Source organism: Poecilia reticulata, chromosome 18 (assembly GCF_904066995.2).
Source record: "Poecilia reticulata chromosome 18, P_reticulata-male-v2, whole genome shotgun sequence".
Lineage (NCBI taxonomy): Eukaryota > Metazoa > Chordata > Actinopteri > Cyprinodontiformes > Poeciliidae > Poecilia > Poecilia reticulata.
Genome location: NC_088847.1, coordinates 9,045,360 through 9,066,156, shown reverse-complemented (window position 1 = coordinate 9,066,156; position 20,797 = coordinate 9,045,360). Strand labels below are relative to the sequence as shown.

The window sequence follows — 20,797 nt, the reverse complement described above, 5'->3', positions numbered from 1 at the left end:
TTCTGAGTCTCAGTTCAAATCAGAGTTTGTTTGAATCCAGAACAGCTTCCTGCCGCCTTGGATTCAGAACCTTACGCGATACAAACTGTGACAGCCGACGGCCCGATGTGAGCAACAACAACAACAACAACAGAGGTATGATTCTTACTGACAATGGCTGCAGCCAACGCTACATGTTTGATAAGAAATGGTGATAGTGTCAAGATTTTTGGCTGTTTTTATGAAAATTCTGTTAACCCAAACTTTCAGATTTAATACTGCTTTTTTAGACAATGAAGTAAAATGTGGAACAGTATTTTCTCTCTAACTACTTACTATGTCTTATGTACACTTGGAGCAAATCAATGCAATTCTGTGAAACCTGCCTACGACTCTGTGTGTTATGAAATGTTATTGTGGTAACTATGGATACCAGATGGAAATGCGATATTCCCTGCAATGCTCGTCTGCCCAAACAAAAAAAAAAAAAAAAAACCTAATTCTTTGCTATATTTTTGAGTCAGTCAACTACTTTTCTAACTCCTGGAAGCAGCTAGCTGCGCTGTAATAGACATAAGCATAAACTGCATGTGGAGACTTTGTACACAATTTATGTTTCTCCTGCTCTTTTTTTGTCATTATTCCATTTTAAGAAAATATAAACCGTTCTTTGTTGTTGCTTTGTTTATTGAAATGTAAAACTGCGGTGGAAAAAATAAAGTTGTGAGATTTTTTTGCAGGGAAAAGATGACTCAATCCTTGCGAATCTAAAACTCTGAAAGGATTTTGAATGCCTGGTTAGCCAAAAGAAATGCTCCCAATTTGCTAATTCTTTTGGGATCGAATGGGGAAAAAAACAAAAAAAGTTTTTGAACAGGATATGAGTCACTGCATCTTTGAAAACACTTGCTGTGTTTAACCAAGTTCAATTAATTAAAAGCAGATTTGAGAGCATCAAAAGTCTGCTTTTGGTTTTAGGCACTAGAAAGATACTAATAAATCAAAGAGAATGGAAAAAGCTTAGCTAGTAAAAGACAAATATTTTGTGTTTTACTTACTTAATGTTTTTCTACCGCAAGAAGAATTGAATTAATTTAACTTAATTAAGAATAAAAGTAAAACCAATTCTAGTGGGACAGATTTGTACCATTCTTGAACTGCTCTGCACAAAATCTGTCCCGCGAGCACAAATGACCCCAAAAATGCTTTAAACACTCCTGATCTACAGGGTGTGAAATGTATAACAACCTACAAAGACAAATTAAATGAAAAAGTCGGAATGAAAAACGTTTTAACATTTATCCACCAAACACAGTTGGATTGTCATATGAGACAAAAAAACAACAAACTCCTTCAGTTAGCTCCCTTTGTAACACAAATCACTTTCGACGCAGATATATGTACTTCTACTTTGCGTTCTTGAGAAAAAGCAGACAGGAACAGGAACGCCGCCTCGTTCAGCGTGAAAACATTCGGTAGCTGTCTCATCTGCTCTAAAAGCAGACATCTTCTCTCACAAAACCAGTCACAGTGTGTGGAATCACAATTTCACCCTCTCAGCTTCCGGCTTCATTTTCCTAATCGGCTTTCACACAATCAGCTTCCACCAGACGGAGCTGCTGCTGCTGCTGCTGCTCGGGGCGCAGACGAGTCGGGTAACGTCTCAGTTTGCGCTGAGCATTTTCACTTTTACGCAGATCGGCAACGTTCTCCATTGCGTTGATTCATCCTGAGATCAATCTGTCAGAAGGTAAGCGTCCCATTTGGGAGTCCGTGTTTACCCTAATGCACTGCATATGTATATGCACTGTAAGAAAAAATAAATAAATCTGAAAATAACCAAGACATTTTCTGTTCAGACATTTCCGTCAACCGGTTTTTACAGTAATTTATTTGCTTTCCTGTTAATAAAAAATGTTTTTACATGTTCCACATTTTTACAATAGATGTCCTGTTGCATTCAAACTTAAAAAAGTGATGTAGTTTGACAGTAAATCTCACAAACGTTGACATGAAGTAGAAAATACAGGAAGAACGCTTTAAGTCTAACAGAAAGTTCCTTCACACGTCTACGGTACATTTACAAAAACTTTTGTTTTTCTTTTTTATTGGTTTGAATAAATAGGTCATTTAAAGAATAAATTAAATAAAAATGAATGTTTATGCTATTTTTTTATCATGCATTGTATAAACTGTGACTGGCATGATTCAGTAAAGCTAGGAGTTTGGTTTCAAAGGAATTTAATTTGGAATAAAAACCGTTTCTATTGTGCCACCCTGAACTCCCAATCTTCCCTGGGACGTCTGCTGCCTGGGATTTTATTGCTCTTTCTGTAAACTACATCCACTGACGCTAAAAGGGTTGCCGGACGTGAAACTCCTCAGTTTCCCAGTGCATGCAAGCAATTAGTGAGCGTGTGAGGAATAAAAGGAAATATTATTTGTGGCAGATTAACTCATTTAACTTTGGTCTGAACTTCAATATTGTTCTGCAGCCATCACTTCATATTCTTTCGCAGCATTAAATTTTAACACAAAATGAAATCTCGTCGATCTAAGAAGAAACATGCATAATTAACAAAACTGAACTATGTGTCCAAATATACAAAACAAAATGTGTTGGGTATCGATTCCTGAAGTAGGAAAAAAAAAAAGTTATACTATCTCAGTATCCGCATTGATATATGTAACGCGTTATATTGATCCCTTCTTATTTCATAAGCTCCTGTGAAAAGAAAGCCACATCCTTTCTGTCTGAGTGCGGATATTTTGTGTTATACTCTGTTCACAAACGAAGCTGTTCTGCTTAGCAACTAATTTTCGCCTTCACCGATGTTTAATCAAGCAATGAGTGTTTGAACCTGTGGGATTTTAAAAAGTTAAATGTGCAGCGAGTGTGTTGGCACGCGCTCACAAGAAGGATGAGGTGAAGTGCCGGAGTCAAAAAAAAGCCTCGGGAGCTTCTAAAAATGTGGCTCAGATTACTGTAAATACTAGATCCGAAGGGAGAAAACGTGTTAACTACCTGATCTCCTCTGAGACACCTCTGCTGCATCCTCGCCGTTCTCTCAGCAAATTAATGACAACAGGAGTCGTCTTATGTCTGTCGAGGTTTTCCACGGCCTCACAGGACACAAGCGTCATTCGAAACCACACCACTACTGAGATTTTGTCAAAGTTAGACGCTGGCTCTCAAATAAACATGCAAAGATTAACCCCAAATTACAGATCAACGTCCTTTCACATCGTACAAGTTGATCCACGGAGATCACATGGCTCTGTAGAGTAGTGACGAGAAGGTAAATCTCCAAAAGGTGAAGCTTTACGTCACAATCATCATCCAGGCTTTTCCAGTCCATTCAGTTTTGTATACAGGCAAAGTGTATGTTTTTACTATCCACAAAATGTTAAGATTATGTGGCCCGAAATTCACCCAAAATCAACAGATCTCTACACTTTTTTGAACTAATTCATGATTGAGTTTATTGCAAATTTTTCAAAAAAATGGTTGTAAACGTTGGGTTTAGGCGAGCGCTAACTCCCACCTGTAGGTGGCAGTATGTCTTACGTCTACCATGTTGTCGTCTCAGCCGTACTTGATGTTAAGTGATAGCTTGTGATCAGAATGGAGAGTAGCACAAACTGACAATTACCATCGGAGGCGCAAATATCGCAAAATTTCCTTCCAAATTAGCTCCGCAAATCTGTAATTTTGATTGTGGGAAAAAATACGAAATTGCGAAATCCTTGAGGTGTTCATTAGTTTGAAAAAGAAGTACTTATCGAATGCTGACAAAGTGATTAATTCATATTTTAAAAGCTTGTTAATGGGTTTTATAAGCACAATCGGCCGTTTGAGAACATTCATGATCTTGATGTCACTTAAAGTGAGTCCTGCTCACTGCTATAGAAGAACATGCGACGCAAACCATAATATTAGTGGGTTGACTTCAACCCCCCACTGTCCATGTTAGCAACATTCAGAGGCGTAAAGAACACGTTACTACAGAGCGTCACTTTATCTCCTGTCAAAGGAGAGAAAAAAAGCAGAAAAACTGATTCAAAACTCTGAAAATAACCTTGCCACAGAACTACAGATGTACACAATCTATCAGCTCATATAAAAATGTAAAATACTGCAGCCCTGATGTGCCCTTTGGAGATTAGTGCTGGATGTATTTATAAGCTGCTTTTGAGGGGTGTTCCTCGCAGGAAATCCCAGAAAATGGGGCAATGTTAGCTAAGCTATCCCTTACAAAACAAACAGGGTTCACAGCAGTTCACAGGATATACATTAGCTTGAGAAATAAATATTACATGTTCTGTTTTGTTGTTGAAGTAAGGGCTATGGAGGGGGAAAAAAGATTTTTATAGCAGCTAGCTAGGTTAGCCAAATTTTAGCAACTTTAGCCACTTTAGCAGCGATGCTCCTGCATCAGGATATCTTTACTAAAAGCTGATATAAAAGCTGTTTAATAAAATTCAGACCATATTCCAAATAGAAAAAGGAAAAAAGAAATTCAAAGTCCTAGCTAGCTACATTAGCAAGAAACATTTAGGCCCCTGAATTAACTAGCAAAGTAAAAATGTTTTTAAAATCCTTCTGTTAGTAAAATTGTCATTTTCTGAAAGAACAACTAAATGTGCTGCCATTATTGAAATACAAATATATAAACCTTTATCTCTCTCAACATTTAGGTTTTGAAAAACATCACCATCATTAAAAAAGGAACAATATACCAATTTATCGATACTGAAAGTTGACTTGAGGTTGAGCCCATCTTGGATGGATGTAACTGTTTTTTCCTCCACGGTTATATAAGAGCAGTGTCATCAAAAAATGAAAGTCATATAGAGGAAATGGATAAAGGACAGGAAAAGGCCTCTGGGCATCACTGGGCAGATACAAAAAATCTACTCAGTGCTTTTCAGAAAAGAGAAGAAAATGTTCTGAAAATAAATGCTATGAAATATGGTTCAGTGCTCAAAAAAAGGAGAAGCATTGGAGCTCATAAATCCAACCTGGCATGTCTTTTGTACACACATAGTGAAAATGACGAGTCAAATATCTGAATCCTTTCATTTTGTACCGATCTAAAATTTTGAACTTAAAAGTAAGGAAATATATGGCTTTCATCTAAAATTGTTCAATGCGGATTTTAAAATATAAAAAAGGGCAATAATAAGAACTATTCTTGAAGACTTTTTTCCAATTTTCGTTTTAACAAACAGCTCAACTCTACCATATAATCTGGACTCTGAACAGATATTCACCATTGTTGAAAACAGTGAGGATGTGTAGTTATGGACTGACTACATTTTTACAGTATGATAACTTTGACTAAAAATACCTTATTTTCATGTTCAAGACATAACTTTATAACTATTTGGGTTTTGTGATGAAATCTGCTGGACTTGGTCAGCAACAATCTGTGTGAGTCTTTCAGTAACCCAGTCATTCCTTAGGGTCAAGATTCCTTGAAGTTTCTTCAAGTACTTGATACGTATTTTCATTCTACTGTTATTTGGGTATTAGTTGTATTTGCTTAAAGCTAGTTCCTGATTTCCTGATTCTTTGTTAGCTCTTGGTTCACAGTCTACTTGTCTGACACCAACAACCAATATAACATCGACTGTTTTCCTTTTTCATTTTGATCCTCAGTTTCAACTTTAAAAAGTTGCCTTCACTACTAGAAAGCACGTGATTCTCAACCCAAAACATTTGTAAAACATCGACCAATGAGTGAACATTAACATTGACAGCATAGTGAGCTCATACTCAAGGTTTCCCTCAGTGTATTTTAAGCCTGGCGGGCCAGTATTGCTTTTTTATTTAAACTTTTTTTTTTTAATGTTTGCATTTTTTAAGACTTTATAGTTGGTGTTCAGGTATTAATCTTCCAGTAACAAATAATTATCAAGTGATATTTTCAAATTTCCTGTCAATTTTAAACATTTTTAACTCAAAAACATGACGGGGTGCTGGGTGAATCGCTGCTGGAGCGCCCCAACCACCGGGCTTAGTAAGTTTTCTGGGGGAAACCTTGCATACTAGAGCTTTGACTACTCAGTAGTAGTTACCTGCTCATTAGACATGCTTGCTAATGGTAGTTTTACAGCAGCGTTACCTTGGTAACAGCGTTGGGTGACACTGCTGGATTTGATCAGTTTTTATAAGTGTAACAGCCTTCATTCAGTATGATGGCCAGCAATTTTCAGTAACAGTAGAAGGAGGGACTTTACTTTGAGCCTTAAAAATTAATCCTATGAGGAAAATGTATTACTTTGAAATGGTAACCTTCATATATCTTTATCACTGTAAACAAGTACATGGCCTTGTGTCATCATAGCTACATTTGCATAAAGAAAGACGAGCATAAACCAAATTAAAATGAGGTAGTGCACTTCCTTGTCCCGTCTTTCCAGTGACTAAACAGAAAAATGTAGACCTGAATCGCTCCAAATGTCCTGATTGCTGATTTATCACTGGACCACACACACACACCGACGCACACAAGCATTTGCAAGGTCCTTAATGCTTGTTTGCGGGCGTGTGTTTATGTGTGTGTGTGTGTTTGTATTTCAAACCACAAAGTTGTTTTTTTCCCTCTCGAAGCTTATGCTAATTTACTTCTGTAACCATTGGGGTGTCGGCGTGGAGGACGGAGATTTAGACAAGCTGTTAACGCCGCACACTCACAAACACAGACAGAGATTAATGGGCAAACACAAGCTATCCGTCATCTGCGTCTTATCGTCTTCTCACATAATTTTTACAGATGCATGATAAAAACGGGAAAAAAAGAGAGGTTTGTGTATCATTCACACATTCATCAGGAAATATGCTGTGGTTGTTAGCCCAACATCCTGACCTGTGTGTGTGTGTGTTTTTGTTAACGACAGGCTGTTTAGTCTGCGTTAGCGTTAGCCCCGTACTCGGCAGGCTCGTTTATGTTTGTCTTAAATAACGTCGTCTCTGCTGACCAAAAGAAGTGTGTGTGTGTGTGTTGTGTTTACTCCCAGATAATAACAGCTGTGCAGTAAACCTGATTTACAGACTACAGTGGCACTCAAACCGAGCGTCCGCAGTACTCCTGGGTGTTGTTATCTCGAGAAACCAGGTTTGAAAAGCTGCCTCATTATGACCAAGCCACACCAAAGGTCAGAGTAGATAATAAGGCTCTGTGCAATGCTATCAGCTTAATAGCTGCTACGCTACCTGATGAGCCAAAATGTATTACGTTGAGGGCCAAATAATTGAGCTGTTGAGTATGAAGAAATGTCAACTTCTAAATGGTTGGCAATAAGGGAATTGTAATTTATCCAAACACTTAAAATCAAAACTGAACTCGTATTAAAAACCTGGATTTAATCAGCCTTACCCCAGGCTTCAGTAATTAACCAAATTACTGCAGCTACGTCTGGAAACGGAAAACTTGTTACGGCTTTAGGGAAGCTAAGATAGCACGCCCTGGCCTTTGGACGCCTCCGAGCATGAGTCACACGGGTTGATCTGTAAAGCGCCATCGCTCCTCGCTTTTCATGACTCGACTTGTTGGCCCACGATGCCACGGAAACGGAGTAAGCCTGCTGGCTAAAAAAGCAATTAAGAGGCTGTGAATCCAAGGGCTGCAAAAAGGAGACGCAAGTAGGAAAATCAAGGTATTTCCTGTTATGATGGAAAAAGATGAGACACACTGAGCCTGATCCTAACAAGACCTGTGATAGACAAATATTCAAGATATAGTTAGTGGAGTTTATTTTTAAGCATCAGGCATCAGTTCTCTATGTGCCAACAGTAAATAAATTTGCTATCTTATATTGTTAAATGGGCAGCATTGTGAGTTTTCCAGGCATATAGTGCCATTTTATAGCATTATCAATTAGCTATGTTACCTTCAGTTGTTATAAAAAATGCTATATATGGTATGTCAAATATGACTTAAAGAAATTTTACCTCCTGATTTAACGCCCTGAAATTGGGCCTCTGTCTCTTTAAAAACTCTTTCTGAAACTCCGCCTTCAGGAAGTCATCACAACATGGCTCCTCTATTAACCCTTTAGCAACGTGTTTACCATTATTTCACGGAGAAGTAGCTCCTACAATGAACTCAGTAGATGTGCAAGTTCTACCAGGGGTTTGCTAATTGCTGCCGGCTAGTCTGAGGAGGAGATGCACCTTGAAGGCGGAGCTAGGTCCACCTGGCCGTTTTGAACAGCTATCTGGTTGCCACGGGAGATTAAAGGATTTCTCACACATGCATGAAAGAATCAAGAATAAACACTAGAGGTGTGTTTTTTATGAGAGAATAACATTATAACATGATATAAAGCTAAAAAGAGGGGATTTTACATGACACTGCCCCATTAAAGTCAGAGGAGGTTACTGGAAACCCCCCCAGAAATATCTAATAACATAGTACAAATGTGTATGGACAAACATGTCTGAGAGCTTTGAAGTGAACAATGTTGAATTTTAAATAAACAAAAATAGTAAAGCAGCTCACTTTGAGCTCTGTTTGGGGGGGTGAACGAAAGTTTTACACTGTTTTCCCACAGACAAACTTTGTCAATTTTATGGAGAAAGAGCAGTAACATTTTGTCTCAAGGCAACTCAAAGACTGCTGTGTGTCTCAAGAGACACTTCTCAGCTAAGTGAGGGCCTATATTAGTACCTTAGAGCTCACCTCTGTTAGGTCTCATTTTGCTCCACTGTATTTCTTTCAGAGCAAATTTCAGGATGTGCAGGCTGTGGTTTTCTTTACACGGCTCAGTGCTGCCCTCAACAGGCAGCTTTGTGTAAAACAAAAACAAAAGCAAGAGGAAGAACGCTGCATGAGCTACTCTAATATTCAGTTACTAAGAAAAATTCTAAATCTTATTATTAAAAGGAGACTTTATAAATAATTTGTTGTTTTTTAAATGTCTATTCCCATTTTTATGTTCCTATAGCAACCAAATTTCTAACTTAGGAAACAACCTATCATATCAGTGTGGTCTTGCACATAGATTTTCCTTTAAACTCAGAAATCTGCTCATAAAAACCAAACGAAATGCAAAACTGACACATATCATGAAACCTTAAGAACAGAAAGTTCTGCACTGGTTAAATATGCATCCCTTCCCTCTCTGTACACAGACATAGCGCTATGCGAGGTATTTAGCTCTCGGATTAAATTTATAGTGACATGCTCCTCATTCCACCCTGTTTGCCTTCGTTCACTCATCTCTTCCTCCACTTCCTGTCTCTTTAAATCACTTCCTTCCATCCTTTACTATCCCTCGCCTCATTTCCTCACAACTCTTCCTTCTGTTTAGCCATCTTTTCCTTCCTTCACTCACCACATCTGCCGTTCATTTCCTTAGGCAACGTTAGTTGGAAGATGAGGTGCGGATTCAGGTCGAGTTACGGGAGACGGAGTGTGTGTGTGTGTGTGTGTGTGTGTTTGTCTGCCGGAGATTAAAAGTTTCTCTGGCGTGGCGAGAAGAGTGTTTGTGCATTTGCTGGATGCGTTCAGCCGTGTTTTCCAGCAGAAACAAAGATCCAATTTTATGCTAATTTACCGACGCAGACATTTCCGTCACGTTGATTGAGACGGTTAGCTGGACAAGCAGAGGAGCTTAATTCACCACCAAATCTTGCTAAAAAAAATGGGGGAATAACTAGTATTTTTAGAATTAATAGTCATTATTTTAAAATGCTGTGCCCTTTGCTGTGGCCTTGTTACCATGGATACAGCCAAAATCAGCAGGGAGCCGCACGCAGACACACACCTGTACTTATGCCTAAGTGTTTCTGCTCATTCCCTAAGTGACATGTCAGGCTAACCTGAGAGTGACTGAGAGTGTCGAAGTTTTATTTTGAATTCAAAAGCCGAACAAGAGAGATTTTGTTTGCTTGACTTGCAACCAGCAGCATCAAAACGGATTCATAATAAAGAAAATATCAGTTTTTGTCCCCAAAAGTTGCATTTCAGTCTTTTTTACTTGTATGGATGTGTTTTCTCTTTGTTATGTTTCTTTGTTTAATATCCAAGTTGTATTTTAATTGGTTTTGAGATCTGCAGTTTTGTGATTTATAATGGCCGGTGTGTTGCTGCCGTCCTTTTGCCAGGTCTCTCAATGAGACACACCTGTCTCTATTGAGGTTTTTTTATATATAAATTTCGAATCAGTTGCCCATACACAAACATAAACATCTTCTGTATTTTTGTTATTAATTATCCCATTCAGTTGCACATCTTATTTAGATTATTTATGTTACAGAATTATCTTTCTTGTGTTGTAAATTTGCCTCTTATTATTTTGTGTTGTCGTTTTTATGTTTTCCATAATAATATTTCAGTGCATTTTACAACCTTCCCCATAACATCCTTTTACAATTTCTGTTGGCTTTAAATTTATTCAAAGCCCTGTAGCAAGGGAAAAACTTCAGCAGATTTATTTATTTTTTCACTTTGCTTAACATTTCCACTGAAATCTTAAATCATAAGATGGTGGAATGACTTTCTTATGTCCAGAAGCTACAAAATTCAGACTGAAAGACTAAAAAACCCCAAAGGGTCCGATGAGAGCTTTGCTAAAGAGTATCACCACTGACATGTACAGCAGCTGCACTTCAGCATTGGAATATTATACAGCAGCCTTGAGATATGATGTGGGAGTGTTTACTTCTGAGCAAATGTCAACCGGCTGATTATATGTGCTGTGGATAAACAGGTGGTGCTTTGCTTCAAGCCTATTTTTGTTACTTTCCTCATGCTTCACCCACTGTTTCAGCCAAACAAAGACAATTAAAGCCTTCCTGAAACCCATCAGTTCTGGGTAAAGGGTTCCCATGCATTGTGTGAGCAATTTGTTATGAGCCTACAGTGGATATCACCTTTATTAGCAGTGATATCGTACTAGAACTCATCCTCTGTCACAAGTTCCTAGAGAAAGAGAGAGCCATCATTTGCAGATCTTCTGGATCATCTGGAGTCCTGGGTCCTGTTTTACGCCCTTTACGGGATTCTGGGGAATGTGAGAGTAGTCACGGTTGACTTTGTGTTTCCTGAACCATTTCTGCGTTGATTTGGCCAAATATTTCGGTTCATATCCTCCTGAAAGATCCAAAGTGTTTTATGGTAGAGTCCACTTCAGAGTTCATGAGGCCACGCGACAAAGCTAAGTTCCCAGAGACTTTGGATCACAAACAGCCCCACAGCATTAACAGTAAAGGAGAGTTGCTTTTACACATTCATCCTTTGGTTCACGCCAGACCAACCTGGACACTTGGCTGCAGAGAAACTCAACCTTTAACTCTTCTGGCCAGAACACAGTGAAAGTTCCTCTAGGGTGCGTTCACACTGCAGCCTGAAGTGACTCAATTCCGATTTTTTTGACGTAATGCGACCTGTATCTGATCTTTTCATGGCAGTGTGAACAGCACAGGTCGGATTCTATTTCGAATGTGACCCATATCCGATACGTATCCGATTCAAATGTGACCCAACGTTCAGGTCGCATTCATCTGAACTGAACGTCACTGATTCTCAACAAATCTCACTATTCTGCGTCCTGATACGCGCAAGTGGGAAGAAAAACAACCATGACGGAGTATATAATGATTAAGTTGTTAATATGCTGCTCCGGTCGGATAACAACTTCAAATATATAAGCTAAGCTCCACCGTTAGCCTCCATGTTTACTTCCGCAAACACTGAGCTCTTCTTCTTTTATGGCGGTTGGCAGAACACTGAGAACGCTGACGCTATGGCGCCCTCTACTGCGCATGCGGGACACTTTCAGGTCGTTTGCCCGTTTACACTGCAGAACACATACAGGTCGCATTTACTGGCAGTGTGAATGGCCCTGGCTAAAAAATCGGAATTGCCAAAAAATAGGAATTGAGTCACTTCAGGCTACAGTGTGAACGCACCCCTCTAGAGTTTAGCAAACTTCACATATTTACATTTAAATTAACATTAACTGGCTGCTTAACTAGCATGGTCCCTTCCGTTATGCATTTATAAGAACTTCCACTTCTGTCGTATTGTAAGGACTCTAAAAGTCATGGAAAACCTTTGAGAAACCTACAGATTCCCAAAACAACTTGTAGAGTAGTGTTTGAATGACAGAGATGTTGAAACGGAGCAAGTAAATTGATGGATTAGTTGAAGTAATAAGAGTGACACCATTAAATTGGTAAAAAAAATAATAATAATTTTTTAATGTAAATTTTTTCCCTCAAACTTAAATGTACTCAACTTAAATGTTGGATTTTTGTGAAAACCAGCAATAAAAGCTGAATTATTCTCAATTATAAATACTTTTTTTTGGTCTAGGTTGCAAATGAATGTAAAAATTCCTGTTTTAGCTTGCTGCTAATTGTTGGGGCTAGTCCACATGCTAACGTGTAAGACAGTACAAGGTTAATTTTATCCCAAAAATGTATTTACTGCTTCAGTATTTGCTAAAATTCCACTTATTACAGAAAGCCTGTCACAGACAGAAGCCATGAAACAGTTTTGACATGTAATAAATCAATTAATTACCTTTGAAATAGTCAATTTAGTATTCAAATTCAACAGATGAAAACAGGACTGTCACGTCAGCCAAACCCAGACTGCTTTAGTTTGCTAATACATTAGGAGGAAACAGAACGTCTAAAACTTAAACAGATCTAATATGGAGAACTGCTCGCCATGGCAACGCATCCCCCTGCTTCCCCCCAGCCATAAGGAGACGATTTCATGCTGTCAGACCTTCAAGTTTAAAGTCGTCTCCCGGAGCAAGATCCTCAATCTTTGACGTCACTCATTCTCAGTAGCGGATCCTCTGGCTGCGTTCGAGCGTCTTTAATTCTGGGATTCGAGCCGCCCGACCCACATGCGAGTGTTATCTGTATTCCCACTTATCTCCAAACCACAAAAACCACGTATTAAAAAGTTTTAATACGTATGTAAAATGTCTTTTTTTAGTTTAGATGCTGCAGCTTTAAACAGAGGTTCGGTGTGAGAGTCACTACCAGGTGGAGCAGAAGCGGCGCTCCGTCCTGTAGCGCGTAGCAGCGGTTCAACAGCAAGAGCAGAACCAGCGTCTTACATCGCAGCTCGAAGACTTAAATAATTTTGCGGATTATTTGTTTAGCTTTCTGACCGTCATGCTAATCCGGGTGAGTGTTTGTAGCTGTGCGCTGCTTTACCTGCTATCTGATCCTCCGTATGTCTTTTTTACAGCAATGAGCCTTGATGTAGCCAAACTCCGTCAAGTATGGCATTGTTTTTATGTCGTATTAGCTTCGTTGTGTTGATGCATTTTGACGTGCTTCGATTTTCCGCTGCAGCACGCAAACTTCCCCATTCACACAGTGCGTTATAGTTCCACATCGCTTAAGATTTGTTGCTGCGCCTTTGCGCAGTGTGAAGGAAAGAGACCAGCTGCACAGGCAGGCTGAGAAATGAGATGCGGCAACAAGAGTCAATGATCGCCGATCACCAATCATGCACTTTTTCACGGAAATCGGCCGATTAAGATTGGTGGCCGATCGATCGGCACACCTCTACTAATTAGTTATTTTGTAGGTCACTACCTATGTTTACTAGTCAGTAATGTTTGCTTTGTAAGAACTAATTGGTAAATTTAAAGAAAAAAAAGGAAAAAATATGTAATAGTTCTGACAGACAAGAACTCCTTCCTTCATCTGCTCAGGTTGTCATAATCCATAGTTTGACATCAGAAAATGCTAAAATTAAAGTCAAATTGCCTCCGATTCAACACAAGGAATTAAGCTTAATTATACAGGCCAGAGCTCAAAGTAAGCCTGACATATTATATAATTTAATTACGATTTTACTCCCTTTGTCCACTGTTGAATGACCACCGTTAAAGAAAGCAGCACAACTTCTCCCATTTTTAGTTTTTGTTCAACCATCTTGTCGTTGTTGTAACCGCAGGGTGAGCCGGGCGCAAGTCATCTGGGATGTGTGACTGATGGGAGTGAAAAGGGGAGGAGCTACATCTCATTAACTTCTGTGCCCTACTTTCTTTCTTTATTTTCTCAACCGGATCAAATATCTACGCCTCTATTCAGATTATAATAAGTTGATTAGCACAACTTTATATTGTGCATTCTCATTTCGCTTTCTCTGTGCTGGATGTTTTGCAGTCTTATTAATCACGCCACAGATGCCCGACCCCGACAATTTCCAGTTGGGTCACAAATCTGAACTTTATTTGAATCTATTCAATGCAAACATTTGTGCCACAGAATGCTGCAACATCAAAATGAGCAGTGCGATCATCATGGTTGACCGGACAACAACAAAGCTGCAAGGAAAGGAAGCGAGTTCTCATCCTCTTTCTGGGATTTTCCATATGAAACCAAGAATTTGTCTCGACTTTGTTTTCTATTTGCAGACTCGGTCAGAAAGCTCAGCTGTAAATTCAGCCCACTTCACCGGCTCCCATCTGTCCCGCTGTGACAGACCGCGTGTCGCTTTTTCTGCTGCAGCTGTAAATTCAACTTCAAGCTCCGCGCAGACACCACACACACAACAACAAGAACAACACACACACACGCACAGACACCGATTATCTATCACGGTGATTGATAACGCACATACACAATGCCGCCATCACCGGGCCGCACCCACAGAGCTGACTCAGCATCATCTGGCAGAGGTTGGGAAGTTTCTCCATGACTTGTGTGCGCTTCTGAAAAAATAGGGGGTTGTGCTGTAGATCTGTGTGCCCTTTCATCACCCAGGAGGAAAAGATTGCGGCAACCAGACAGGAAATGATGTCACAGTTCTGTCAAGGTCGACGCCTTTGGCACGTTCGCCTCCCAAACCACCGCTGTTTCCTTCATCGAGGTTCCCCCCTCTGTGACACTGTTGGACCCCATCAGGTAAGGTGAATGCGCACTCGTCCCGCTGTACGCCATCAATCTTCCTTTATCACTGTACCTCACACACACACGAACATGTGCACACTGACCCCTACCGTAATACTCATGTCCCAGCTGATGGGTACACCTGGACACAGATGGTGCAAGCTCTCCTCTATGCATGCACAAAACGCACCGGACAGCTGTCGACTCCCATCCCGGTGAAACACGTCTGCGAAGCCTCGTTGCTACAAGTTTCAAAATCAAAGATTCAAAAGACAGGAGCAGGAAAAGGAGGGGGTCGATGTCTCCCCACCGATCCTGCCTCCGCCGAAACCCACAGCGAGACAAGTTACTCACAAACCCCTTCATGCAGCAAACAAGCTGCCATATCATACTAACTGGGTAGTTTTTGCTCAGTGCAGCCACAAAACATGATGTCGCTTTAACGTTTCATGCTTTGCAACACTTGTTATGCTTTGAATATTTAATGCTGCAAACAGCAACGACTGTCAAACAGAGCTACTGCTTTTATTTCGGCGTTGAGACGCACAACACTAAGCTACGCAAGAGGCGTGATCTCAGCTCCATTGATGGGGGCAGTAAGACTGGCATGTTTTTTTACTTTTTTATCTCGACTGATTCAATGTATGTTGAATTGATGCACTTTATTGGCTGTGTTGGGATAATTGCCAAAAAGTTTAACAAAACTGGGAGAGTACAAGAACATACACATTTCAATGTTTCTGCATAACAGCATCAAAAGTGATTTAGACCTTTTTCATTCTCAAATGCCTGCAGTCTTTTAAAAATCCTAAACAACGACCATCCAGTCAGCGACTTGACCTGATAATCCTTTACTAATAAACAAAATATCCATATCCATTCATGTCTTTTGTAGCCACTTTTTTATTTCTCTTGACTGAAGTGAACAGAAAATGTACCAAGCAGTACTTTGACAGTTTTCCTCATTTGCCAGAACAGACTACAACCTCCAGAGATCCTACATCACCATCCATCAAGCCCTCCAATTTGTCCTGGCATGCTCGCTGCTGTACCTTTGTGGACAGATATAACCCCCATCACAGAGCAAACTCCAGTGGTGCAAGGTGACCGACACCAGCTCCCACTGCAACACACATCCATAACGTCTTTTTCCCAGCCCATAGAGTCAGAACTAAGCGTCAGTGTAGCAGCATGTTTGTGCTTTCCTTGCCTTGATGCTGTGCAGACCTCCCAACAATACCTAAATCTAAATACCCTCTGGACTTGAAGGGGTGTGCTGCCTCATTCGTTCAACTTCCCAATGCAACAGCCTTTGTCTCAGCGGAAAATTCAAAGGAAACGGCACCCCATATGTTTCCTGTTCTCCTTTCACTCACCGGACAGATAGCTCCAACAAATTTCAATGGTGCTCCATGATGATCTAATGAGCTAATGGCAAATCGACAAGCTTGGCAAGTCACTTTCCCTTTAATATGATGGCAGTTTTTAGCTTCTTTCAATTTTAAGTTTGGTTATGAAGATATGCATCTTTGAATTACTCTGATCCAGCATCGCTTTTCTACACATCTGACTGCAGAATGAGTGCAGTCTGGTTCCCACAGACTTTTTGGACATGTCAACTAACTTCAGTAGCATAAGGATTACAGCTCTGAGATGGCATAAATGAAGGATCTAAAAAGCTTTGCTTACTCTTTGGCTACTCTATGTAGCAGAAACCTGTCTGCTTAAGCTAATAATGATTTGATCATTTGGAGGTGGCCACAGTTTATGTAAATTTTGTCCCAAGATGGTCAGTTAGTCATAAACACAAATGTGACATTTTGGCAGAATTAAAATGCTCCAATCCTCTAAAAGCACCAGACTGTAAATTGTTGCGTCCTTCATCCCAGTAAACACAAATCATCTGCAGCAAAGTAACTTCATGAATTATACACACACTTCACCTGATTTTTCACAAAATCTCCTTGGTTTCTTTAAGTTTGGACCAACCTAAAAAGTGTTTAAGTCAAGTCATATGTTGCTACATCAACATTAATGCTGGGGGTTTTTTTCATCCACCTTCTTTAAAAGGCTTAGATGAATTATACATATTTCCGGGTTTAGTTTTCTCTTTATTGACTTGTATTTTAAACTCAGCATAAGGAAATGCAAGAATCTGGAAGATTCAAAGTTTGTTCAATTTCTACTCACATTAAAATGATTAACATAAAGAAGCAATGTGTCAATTTTTCTTCTGCTTTACTGAACTGAGACTTTAATTACATCCTAACACAGTTCAAAACAAACTGGTGATAAAATTGTGGATGTTGATACACTGAGAAGCTAGATGTCTACAGTCTTTTTTCCTCTGTTTTGTAAACCTACATGCAATCAAAATACTTCAGCAAAAGTAGTTTAAAGGTCAGAGCCGTCATTAAGGCAGGAATTTGCTTTAGATTTAAATCCACACAGTAGCATATGTTAGCATTCCAGACTCTGCAGAGCAGCACAAATGTTCTGTGGTTTGAGGGGCTTTCTCTGGAGATGTTGGCCTTGCTGTTTGCACATTACGCCTTCAGTGGAAAATTTATTGCATCTGCAGACTGTCACCTTGTTGCCTCGGAACAAATCGCCTGCTCTTTCTATTGTATTGTTTTATGAAGACGTAATCTAAAGCTGTTTGTTTTTTTTACTTCAGGTCATTTCTGTTTGAACTACCAAGTAAAACAATAGTTAAAATTACCAAGTGGTGATAATTATTGGCTTGGTATGACAATTGTTTTTACCATTTAAATGGAATGTAATAAAAATACCAGGGTTTCTATGCTGTCTTAATGACTCCAGAATAGTATGGAATATGCTTTTAGTGTATTTCAGATCTGAATAAAAACAGGATTTTTACAGGCTTTAGTTCTTGTTTCTGCATTTCTAAGAAGAAATACCTCAAACAAGTAGAGCTTACTTTATTACTGATAATTTGAAAAGGAAAGAAAGCTGGCTGCTTAGCCCTGATTCTTTACAGTCTGACTGTCAATGTGTTGTGAAAACTGAAAAAGCTAAATTTTGCACAAAGTTTTTGCATAACTGGAGCAGAGCAATACTTTTTTCCCCAAAGGCGGTCGCATTTCATAAGGAAACCAACTAACATTTTATTAGCCACATGTGTAAAACTCCACTTTCTGTTGACATTTTTGACACCACTTTATTTTAAGACAAACACAACAAGAAAACATGGGAATGGAAGCTCAAACTATTATCAACTGAATAGGCCGTGCTGCTGTCAGTTGGAGCCCCTCAAAACTTACAACATACACGCAGGAGTAAATCTTCATCAGTATCTGCATCGTGCAACATGAAATTAAATTGTGCCATAAGTTGGAATATATTTGCAATAATCTGTAGGCGATTAGCAAAATGAGTTGCAGTGCTCATGCCAAGGTAATTTTTGACATGTCCAAAAAATGTCTGCAGCCATGTTTAGCCGGGGATCAAATTGTTTTGAAAAACAACACTGGGACATTATTTCGCCATTTCTGCAAACCTTCCTACACCACTGAACTGTAAGGCACCACTAAGGCTTTATGTGGATGTTGGTAAAACCAAGTGGTAGTTTTAGGAAATGTTGTTCCTTGAAGCTGTTGTCTTTGTTTTTGATAAGTTTCTTTTTTTATGCTATTTAGGATGTATGAAAAATAAAATATTAAAAAATGATTAAATTCAAGAAAACTTTGGTGTAAAAAATTATACAAAGTGGCAGAAAACAAATTTCAGCCTGGAAGAATATGGAAATTTAAAATAAATAAATAAAAAAACACTGAAATTTTACTTTTATTCAATCTTATTTTTTAAATCTAGGTTCATGTGTGTAATTTGTATAATGTGATGTCTGACTAATTTTGTAATATACGTTAATGTCAAAATGAAGAAATATGGAGATGTAAACCTAGAAAATTATGAACATAATAGGACCATTTAGTAACCAACAATTTTCCATGTTGGAAAATTAGTAACCACATTGTTGGAAACTAATGGGAACTAAACTATTATAGTGTACAATTAAACATGTGTCACTATAAGTGCAGAGTTTCTTTAAAAGAGCACCTTCTCTGAGATGTAAACCTAGAAAAATGCTTGTTAGTGTGGCTAATAATCCTCAATGAAGGGTCAGGTTAAAATGAAAAGACTCTCAAGGCTTTCACAGTAAGATATAGTTGAAGTTGATCCAGCTAATGGACGTTTGGCCAATTCTCAGGGCTTTTACATTTATTACTCCTACTCAGTGTATGTTTCACAGTTTTGTTTGGATGCAAATGAAGATTAATGCAGTGCCTCCATCAGTACCTGCATGTCATTCAACCTCAGTAATCCATCAAAGTTGCTCCCTTTGTGCCAAAAATGATAAATTCACATATTAGCCGCACGCATCTTTAATCTCTCTTTTTCTGCTTTCACTCCCCTTCCCTTCAAAGCCGTCAACTCCGTCCATCTGAACCGGGTGCTCTGACAATCACGTTGCCACATTTAGCAACTCATCAGCATAAAAATTCAATGAGGCTTGATTTCTTCTCCCTTCATTTTCATATTAAATTGTGCAGAAGAGCTAATGGGCAAAAGACATTGCGGCGTGAGATAATGAGTGGAGTATGTATATGAGTGTGTGTGTGTTTGCTCTTTGTGTAACTGAATACAGGCATGTGAAATACTGAGTGTGAGCGCTGCTAGCATATGACTGTCACTGTGTGTGTTGTGGCTCATGCTTCCACACTAGAGGGTAAAATGTTGAAGATGAAAATACTAACCGTGTGTGTGCGTGTGCGTTACATGTAATCAAAGTAGCACTATGGTAACCACTATAGCTGAGCACAAAGCTGTTTCCAAACCACAATCAGAACACACTCTCAGCAACATGAGCAATTCGGTGTGTTTTGTACGCCAATATGAACAGGAAACCTTCACTGACCAAGCAGCAGCTTAAAGGGCCAGGCACAAAGAGTTTCACAGGGTGGATGAGACAAAGATCCTTTCAAAGGAGATGACGCATCAGCTGTATTTCCATTACAGATGTACACAAAACTTTGTCATTATTTCTCATGATGTGGAAAAAATAAAATTTTGCGATCGCGCTGTTTTCCTTAAATATGAAACGTAATCAAAATCACACGTGAATAAGTTTTTCTGCGAGATGAGTCACTAAAAAACAAACCACTGCATTATCCGCCAACTATTTCCTGTCGTCTTCTTCTTTGTGTGTTGCGCCAGTGGTAACATCCAATTGTTGATCGCTTGACTATTAGGAAGGGAAAAACGCGTTTCCATTGCAGTTTTGCAAAATAAGCCAATTTCAATACGGCCCAAGAAGGAAAAAAAAAAAAAAACACCTCCTCCTAGCAAAACCAAACACTTTAATCAAAAAAACAAGTTAGTATTGATTTTCTTATTTTTCTCTTAAGCAAATTTATTTTTGAAATGTCAAGTTGCACAATTATATGGTCAATATAAACCCAACTACTAATCAACTCTGAGAGAAAGTTTCAGACAGTGCAATATTACTGGATTCATGCAATGATTGTATACAATGATGACATTCAGTTTGAATTAAAATTACCAAATAAATCATATCTTTCATGTGTTTGAAACACTGTGTGTATCAGATGAATCAACGCGAGTTACAACTTTTAGAGCATCCTGTCAGATGAAGGTGTTTACCAGTGAATTCACAGCTTCTACAGTCCAGTTGTCACACCTTTCATATACTATACAGCGAGGCTTACATGTTGGAAGTGATGTATTTATGTTTCCTCGTGAAAAGCTACCAGTTTACTCACAAAAAGAGGGATACATCCAAATGTCTCCAGGTTAAAAGTTCTCCACATGCTTAGCTTTTCTCTAGGCATTTCAATGTTCAAAAACATGCATGGTAGTTGTAAGATTGTCTGTGCATGGTCGACTCTCTTGGCGGTTATC

The 20,797-nt window shown here is 39.0% G+C and overlaps 1 protein-coding gene across 4 annotated transcripts in view; it reads right to left on the bottom strand.

The window, feature by feature from the left end:
• Window positions 1-20,797, bottom strand: part of nhsl2 (NHS-like 2) — a 120,749-nt gene that overhangs the window by 41,761 nt on the left and 58,191 nt on the right. The window contains exon 1 of one of the 4 annotated variants that reach the window (XM_017310490.2): window positions 8,667-8,834. The exons of the other annotated variants lie outside the window; for them this stretch is intronic. Coding sequence (XP_017165979.2) covers window positions 8,667-8,682 — 16 coding nt within the window. The 5' untranslated portion in view covers window positions 8,683-8,834. Of the gene's footprint in view, window positions 1-8,666; window positions 8,835-20,797 lie in introns of those variants that run through there. 4 annotated transcript variants of the gene reach the window in all.